The sequence below is a fragment of the Zingiber officinale genome, chromosome 2B (genome assembly GCF_018446385.1).
Source record: "Zingiber officinale cultivar Zhangliang chromosome 2B, Zo_v1.1, whole genome shotgun sequence".
In the NCBI taxonomy this organism is placed as follows: domain Eukaryota; kingdom Viridiplantae; phylum Streptophyta; class Magnoliopsida; order Zingiberales; family Zingiberaceae; genus Zingiber; species Zingiber officinale.
Genome location: NC_055989.1, coordinates 19,659,589 through 19,668,596, shown reverse-complemented (window position 1 = coordinate 19,668,596; position 9,008 = coordinate 19,659,589). Strand labels below are relative to the sequence as shown.

The 9,008-nt window shown below is 46.6% G+C and overlaps 1 protein-coding gene across 1 annotated transcript; it reads left to right on the top strand.

Annotated features, from left to right (window-relative positions):
• Positions 1–6,257: 6,257 nt before the first annotated feature.
• LOC122045445 (probable transcription factor At5g28040) lies at positions 6,258–7,427 on the top strand. The gene has a single exon (XM_042605671.1). It carries the CDS (start codon positions 6,333–6,335, stop codon positions 7,260–7,262), a length of 930 nt encoding a protein of 309 aa, XP_042461605.1. The 5' UTR covers positions 6,258–6,332; the 3' UTR covers positions 7,263–7,427.
• Positions 7,428–9,008: the final 1,581 nt, after the last annotated feature.

The following is a 9,008-nucleotide window of genomic DNA, read 5'->3' as shown; positions in this document are numbered from 1 at the left end:
CTCTTCACGTGAAATGACCAAAAGACTCCTCTTCTTCTCCCTAATTACCTTTGGACCCAGGGACATATCCGTATCACAAGCCTCCCCTTCAAGTATGTTGAAGGAGGTGCAAGTCCGACTGACTGGACAGTCTATCGCAGAGGCTGAATCACTCTCAATATCAAAGTCAAATCGCTAAACCCCTCGTATAATGTCTCACGAGGGGTCACTATATTAATGGTGTCGTGTGAGAGATGGTAGCAATGCCGAGCGAACAACGAGAAATAATACCAAGTTGACAACCGGACCGATGCCGAGCGAGCGGCAAAACATCAAGCGAGCAACGAGTAAAATGATAGTTGACTGAGCGACAAGCGGGCTGTCGGGCACGCGACCACGAGGGTATCCACCGGGAAATCAGAAGGATGTCGACCGGGCAATCAGAAGGACACCGCTCAGGAGGAGAGACACTGGACAGGTGATGCCGAGCGCGAGACTGCGAAGATGCTGACCAATGGATCGGGAGAATGCCAAGTGGGCCACCGCAACACGTCAATCGAATAATCGTAAAATGCGACTGAGCGACCCACATGTCGACCGGGTGACCGTAAAATGCTGACCATGCGATCACAAGGATGTCAAACTACAAGCGAGTGGCTAAGCGGACAGTCAAGAGATAAGGATCGAGCGGCGACGAAAGTGTCGACCGAGCGCCGAAGAATGTCGGCCAGTCGATTGTAAACTACTGACCAAGCCATCTAGAGAATGTTGAGCGTTCGACCAAGTAGTTCAAGTGTGTGGCTGAACGGACGACCGAGCGATAACGGTCGGACGACTACGAGAGTGATGATCGAGCAGCCGAGAGAATATCGCCTGTGCGATCGTAAAATGCTAGCTCGCCAATCGAGTAGTATCGAGTAGGATGATGTTGAGTGGGAGGATCGCGAGAGATCAAAAAGCACGGCGTCAGTGTCCCGAGTGGGTGCGAGGCTCAGGCGATCGAAGGGCATGGAATCGCTTGATCCCGAATGGGGGAGATAAGAGAGTCCACTAAGCTGGTCCGAGACCAGTAAAGATCGTTCGACCCCGAACGAGGGAAATAATAGATCTGATAAGTTGGTCCGCGATCAGTGAAGACCGCTCAACCCCGAATGGGGGAGATAGGAGATCCGATATGCTGGTCCGAGACCATTGAAAATCGCTCGACCCCGAACGAGAGAGATAGGAGATTTGATATGCTAGTCCGCGACTAGTGAAGACCGCTTGATCCCGAACGGGAGAGATAAGGGAATCCGCAAAGCTGGCCCGAGACCAGCGAAGACCACTCGACCCTGAATGGTGGAGATAGGAGTTTAGCGTCGCCGCTCGACAGTTGGTGGAGACCTGGGTTTATAGTCGCCTCTTGACTTCTAGAGCCCGTAGCTCTAATATAACTCAAACCCGACCGATCGGCTCGGGAGTCTCTGACTCAATGGTTTATAGTCGCCGCTCGACTTCTAGGGTTTATAGTCGCCGTTCAACTTCTAGAGCCCGTGGATCTAATATAACTCAAACTCGACAGATTGGCTCGGGAGTCTCTGACTCAAGGGTTTATAGTCACCGCTCGACTTCTAGGGTTTATAGTCGCCGCTCGACTTCTAGAGTCCGTGACTCTAATATAACTCAAACCCAGCCGATCGGCTCGGGAGTCTCTGACTCAAGGGTTTATAGTCTCCGCTCGACTTCTAGAGCCCGTGGCTCTAATATAACTCAAACCCGGCCGATCAACTCGGGAATCTCTAACTTAAGGGTTTATAGTCGCCGCTCGACTTCTAGAGTTCGTGGCTCTAATATAACTCAAACACTGTCGATCGACTCGGGAGTCTTTGACTCAAGGGTTTATAGTTATCGCTCGACTTCTAGGGTTTATAGTCGCCGCTCGACTTCTAGAGCCCGTGGCTCTAATATAACTCAAACCCGACCGATTGGCTCGGGAGTCTCTGGCTCAAGGGTTTATAGTCGTCGCTTGACTTCTAGAGCACGTGACTCTAATATAACTCAAACCCGGCCGATCAGCTCGGGAGTCTTCGACATTGAGCCCGTGACTCTAATATGATATAAACCCGACCGATCGGCACGGGAGTCTTCGATTGAGCCCGTGGCTCTAATATGATATAAACTCGGCCGATTAGCACGGGCGTCTTCGACATTGAGCCCGTGACTCTAATATAATATAAACCCGATCGATCGGCACGAGAGTCTTCAATATTGAGCCTGTGGCTCTAATATGATATAAACCTGGCCGATCGGCACGGGAGTCTTCGACATTGAGCCCGTGACTCTAATATGATATAAACTCGGTCGATCGGCGCGGGAGTCTTCGACATTGAGCCTGTGGCTCTAATATGATATAAACTCGGTCGATCAGCACGTGAGTCTTCGACATTGAACTCGTGGCTCTAATATAATAGAAACTCGGCCGATCGGCACGGGAGTCTTCGACATTGAGCTTGTGACTCTAATATAATATAAACCCGGCCGATCGGCACGGGAGTCTTCGACATTGAGCCCGTGGCTCTAATATGATATAAACCCGACCGATCGGTACGGGAGTCTTCGACATTGAGCTCGTGACTCTAATATGATATAAACCTGGCCTATCGACACAGGAGTCTTCGACATTGAGCATGTGGCTCAAGTATAGTATACACCCGACCGCTCGATATGGGGGTTTTCGACATTAAACTTGTGGCTCAAGTATAGTATACACCCGACCGCTTGGTACGGGGGTCTTCGATCGGGGAACAATGACAGATCCTATGACTGAAAGGGAAAATATAATAGAAAAACTGACCTGCCGACCAGCAGAGGATCTAGCTCAGTTCCTCGACTCCCGAATACCCGTGGAATGAGGAGAATATGATATATTAGTTGGAACCCACCGAGGTCATGATGGCAGAATTTTCTGGCGTCGTCCATCTTCACGTTCCAGATCAGGCGAAGTTCCCACAAACGACGCCAATATGATCCTGTCGGTAATCTGAGATGACGGAACTGTCAGAATGACATGTCTGGAATGTTGACCGCATCTCCATGACCCGGATGGTGCGCTGTCTTCTATGTTGACCAAGTCGTCAGAAGTCCTCTGGTCAACAGTACCTGCAGTCGCGACCGGGTTACCCCGGTCCCTGGTATCTCGATGCTCGAGGCAGGTCCCATGAATATATAAGCAGCTGAATAATAGTAGAACAACGAAATAAATACAAGATGAGTACAATGACGGACCTTGGTCCCGGGGGGCGCCCTCAAATGGATCGGTGAACTGGTCGCGATGTTGATTGAGTCGTCGCGGCCCTGAAGAGTAGACGAATGTGAGGTAGCTGAGGAGCCGGATCTGGGGGCGATGACATGGAATTCGATGCAGCATGGATCCAAGAGGCGGCATGTCGGCCGAAATATGATGACGTCTCCTGAGCTGGAATACCACAGTGGCTCGTAGGTCGGAACACGACATGCAGGCCGAAACATGGCATGCAGGCCGGAACACGACACGTAGGCCAGAGAATACTAATAACTCACAACCATAATGGTGCGAAAAGCGAAACACAGTGGCTCGATAGCCGTCACACAATGGCTCGATGGTCGACACACAACAATGGTCGGATTTGCGCCAAAAATGGTGGAGACAGTGGTTGTAAAGCTGTCAGAGTCGTCTGTAGGGATGTCGGAGTCAGCAGTAGAGACATCGAAGGTTGCTGTAGGGGTGTCGGGGGGGGGGGGGGGGGACAGACAGTGGAGACAGGAAGAGGGCAACGACGATGGCGCTATAAAGTCGGCAAAGGTCGTGGATCGGCTAAGGGTTGTTGCGGGAGACGACAACCAAAGAGGGCCGGCGATAGCAACCCGGAGGCTTGAGGTAGCGACGAGATCTGACCCGCATAGGGTGCACGGCTACAACGACAGAGATGAGATCTAACCCGCAGGGTTCATGGCGGCAACGACCCGAAGGCTTGTGGAAGCGACGGGATCTGACCGTGACTGCTCAAAGCGCTGGCAGCTCGCGCCCAGGAGGGGAGGGGGAGCTGCGACGCGCAGCGCGTGCCGACGAGAGGAGAGGGAGAGAGGAGAAGGCGATCTCGCTGACTAGGGATGGCCGGCGCCGAAGGCGATGAGGAGGAGCAGTGTCGAGGGTGGGGTCGGCATGGAGAAGGGGAAGATAACGGCTCCCTCGCACGTGCCCTGGTGGCGGTGGCAGAAGACCCCCCTGGTGGCGGCGCTAAAGACCCCTCCTTCCTCCTCCTAGTGGTGGCGCTGGTGAGAAGAGGCCGTAGGAAAGGAGGTAGAGGAGAAGAGGAGGGGAGCAACCGACGACTGGTGTCGGCGCCGACGAGGAGCGTGAGAGGAAGAAAGCTCCCCTTCTTGGCGGCGGAAGAAAACACGAACCCCATCCTCCTCCTTGACCCGTGAACAGTGCCTCTTCTCAAAATCCCTAAACACTCTTCACGTGAAATGATCAAATGACCCCTCTTCTTCTCCCTAATTACCTTTTGACCCAGGGACATATCCGCATCAAATAAAAATTAAAAAGAATTGCAATAACTCAAATTAGAATATTTTTGATAATTAAAAATAATAATTTAATATAATAATATTTATACATAATAATTTCGAGAATAGACATTTCAGAATTTCTTAAATCAGATACTATATTTTAAGAATTAATTTGGACGACCTATTATTTTTATCCATTATGTCAACATCTCATTATACTCTCTCTCCTATAACATTCGGGTTCGTGTTTATCATACCTTTTCATATTATTATAAACATACCACTATTATGAATGAGACTTGAAATAAGTAATGGAGGTTACCGTTAAATTCCTTATAGTTTTAGAAATCCATATGACTTGAAATGTGTCTAATTGGATATGTCTAGATCAATTAGTGGATTTTAGTCAAAATCCATGGATTGACCTAGATAGGTCCGTTTGAACTCATTTTAGATCTTATGGATTTCTAGGGTTGCAAGGAGTCTAACAATGTCCTCTATTCCTTATTTCAACATCTTCAGAGGTATTGCAATGTTATGCTAGCTTTCAACTAAAATATGGTCCGGGTCTCCAAAAAATTAGGCCTACATTGGGCATGATTCGAATCAAACCAGGGTCGAAGGATCTGAATTAGTACTACCACAAACCTTGTCTAATTCAGGCCAAACATGGGTCGGATTTTCGAAGATTAGGATTACGTTCTAGTTGAAAGTTAATATAACATTGTAGCAACTTCGGAAAGGCAGAAATAAGCAATGGATAGTATTGTTGGACTCCTTACCGTGTCAAAAACTCATAGGACTTGAAATAAATTCAATCGGGCACTTCTAGATCGATGGATTTCAATCAAAACTCACTTATCGACTTAAACAGATCCAATTGGACCAATTTCAAATCCCGTGATATTTTGAGATTGCAATAACGATGTCTTCTATTGTTTATTTCAGATCTCCTTCATAATGACATTGCGTTTATAAGATATGGTAAGCACACAAAGCTCAATGTCATATAATTAAGAGAGAGGATGAGAGACCTGATTAGGTCATGTGCATTCAAAATACTGAAATTATTTTTGAATTAGATTGTTTAAAAATATGGCTTGAATATATTAAAAATTAGTGTGTGGAAATTTATTGTTGGCAAGGGGCAAGAACAGGAAGGATATCCAAATCAGTGCACCCCTGAGTGCTTCTTAAAGTAGGGTGCGTGATTAAAATTTTTTCCAAATCCGCATGCGGTCAATTTCCGTAATAGTTTTAATTAAATTAAATTAAATTTATTTTATGTTATAAAAAATATGAAATCGTCACATCAGTGACCTATTAGAGCCGGTCCCAAGGATGTAGAGGGAGATAAATATAAGTACATAGTTAAAAGTACATAGCTGGGATGTTAACTTCAGATAATGACACCTCGAAGATCGAACCCTAAACTTTTCGTCCATGAAATCATGTACCCCAGCTAGCTGCGCTATAATTTTATTTTATGTTACGATTACACTTGTGATGGATCGAATTGGCCTGGTCAAAACCTACCGAACCTGTAAATATATTGGCTTAGTCGAGGCCAGGGCAGACGAGCGATTAAGATTACACAAGTGGCATCTGCGTGAAATCCACACCCTTCATTTTTCTTCTTCTTCCGTTACGTGCTTTAATGAGGTCAACGGATATCCGTTTGACTAATACGTCTACCTAAACCGAGCCGTATCCACTTGGGCCACCGATTAGGCTAAATAAATCGAGCCCAGGCGAGTCGAGTCGTAACCCGATCCCGATCCATCACGCCTCCCTTGGACCGAGTCCTGACTCGGCCACCAGCCATGGCTTCCTCCGCCGAAGGCGACAAAGGGCGCGCTGCCGGAGAGGCGCCGGAGGGATCCAATCTGCGAAAGGAGGCCTCTCCTGAGCGTTCTCTGATGGTTTCCGTTGCAGGAGGCGAGGAATCGACGCGGCGGGGGTTTCAGAAGCTGTGGACGGACGCGGACGAGATCGCCGTGCTGCAAGGGTTCTGGGAGTTCACGTCTCGGAGGGGAACGGCGCGGGCGGACTACCAGCACGACACGGGTCCCTTCTACGAAGAGATCCGCGGCCGCCTCCGCTGCGATTTCAGCCGGAGCCAGCTGGTGGAGAAGCTCCGCCGGCTGAAGAAGAAGTTCCGCAGCACGGCCGGGCGTATGGCCGCCGACAAGGGATTCGCCTTCCGGAGCCCCCACGAGGAGGTAGCTTTCGAGATCGCGCGCAAGATCTGGAACCCGGTCTTCAAGCGCGGCCGCGACGCGAAAAGCGGCGATCTTGAACGCGGAGATGCCCTAAAAGATGGATCTTTGGACTCGGATCCTGACTTTGAACCTAGACCTCGAGGCCGCCTGAAGAAGGGAAAAGAAACGGTGGCGGCGGCGGCTGCGGCGGTGACGGCGGAGATTGTCGAGGAGGCCGCCGCCTCCGAGGTGGTTCGGCCCAGCATGCCGAATTCCGACATGGTTGAGCAGACCTTGAGGAGTTGCTTCTCGCCGTTATTCAACGAGATACTTTGCACCACAGGTATTGGCATAACAGTATCCAACTCCCCTCCCTTAAACCCTAAGCCACTGAACTCAAGGGCAGCGGCAGCGCCTGCGCCGGCCCTTGCGGGCGATAGATGGAAGCATCAACAAATCCTGGAGCTGGAAGTTTACCTGAAGAGGCTGGATCTTGTTCATGAGTACATCAAATTGAAGCTAGAGGAGCTCAAATCGCAGGGAAGCTGCTAAAACTGGAGGTATTCTATTGAAAAAACAAAAGGAACAAAGAAAAAAAAAGTCATTTTGCTTCTAAATCTTCTTCAGTTTTAGCAGTAATTGCTACTTTCATAATTTATCTCTTGTAAAGTTGTATAGACCATCTGGAATCTAGAAATAAACTTTTGTTTTTACCAATATAATTTGGTTTCTTTGGATACAGAAAATATTTCCTAAAGATCATCTTTTTCTGTCAAATTAGCATTCCTTTTCCTGTAAATTTCACAGATTTGTTCTTCCCTGGCCTCTTGGTTCTTGAAAAACATCTATATGTTCTTACCTTTGTTTTTTTTTTAAATTTTTATTTGGGTGAAGAATTGGTTGGTTTGCTTGCGTAGAGAAGGTGGTTGTGGGTAACAACAGCAGATTGGGTTTGGTGAGGATTAGTATTGTGTTTCTTATGTTTGGTCTATCCAAAAGATTTCAAGTGGACAAATGGTGGATGGTGGATGCTGATGGAATCCTTCTAATCAAAGACATTATAGAGTAACAATCTTTTAATCAAGGATATTAAACCAATAATCCACCTGCAAAAGCAGAATATTAATAGGAAAGTCCTATATTTAAAAATCAACTTTGCTAATAAAATCTAGCAGTATTTGATGGAAATCAATCATGTAATTACAGGTCTTGAAGCATATTAGGTTAAAATCCTTTAAATTTTGGCACCTGAAAATAAATCATGATACTTGTTCATTGTTGGTGAAACAATAAGTAATGAATCATAACATCATCTAATAGCATTGAATCATAAGATTTGATTATAATGTAATGTGGCACCTGATGAAAAAAGTTATAACACTTGATTATACAGAACTGTAACACTCAGTTACATGTAACCATGAAACCTTAGTACTAAAAGAACTGTTATAAATTTGTGTTTTAAGATCTGTACAAATCAGGATGATCATGTCTCATGATTTGCAAGTTCAAATTTTCATCCCAGTTTGCAAAGAAAATGCATGTTCTGAAGTCGTCTTAATTTCTACTAACTAAACTTATTTATTTCTGATGATGTGTAAGTGATCTTCTTATGGCAAGAACAAGTAATTTATTCATCTGTTGTGTTTTACAAGTATCCAAATGCTTCTGGATCACTAACAGTCGTTTGATGTAATGGTAATTGCGAGATCGATCCTGAAAAAGTTTACCCATGTTTCTTGAGTGCATTATTCAATTGTCTTCAAAAGTATGCTCTAAACCCACTGATGCAGGGGTATTTTCTAAGGGTCACGTGGCTAAGAGGGACAATAATTGAGCTAGGATGACAGACGTGGTTAACGAGGGCCAACTTCTAATTCTCGGCTCCCAGCTATTCCCCGACTCTTAGCTCCCATTACTTTCGACTCCCGGCTCCAACTACTCCCCGACTACTGACTCCTGGCGGTTCACATTTCCTGTTTCCTCAAACTAAGCTGAAACAACCCCAGTAGTTAAGAATTAAAGCAATGAGCCGTTGTTCTTTTAATGCAACCGTTTCACGAGAAAGGTAGAAAACACAGCTATTTACCCTGACATATATAGATTGTAATGATCATTTATTTCGAGGAACATGGCCATGATAGCAGGAAACGAGAAGGTATGGGAAGAACGTGAAGGAGAGTTCTGATCCTATAAAAGGTAGTCGACTCTCATGAATAAAACATTCCAAATCCTAATTTCCAAAACTACCTTGTACCCCAAAGGCTGACTTGAGCGTTGGAGTGACCTCGTCGGGGA

Bases quoted from the DNA above. Each gene is read 5' to 3' on its own strand.
- LOC122045445 (XM_042605671.1), top strand. From the start codon at position 6,333: ATGGCTTCCTCCGCCGAAGGCGACAAAGGGCGCGCTGCCGGAGAGGCG.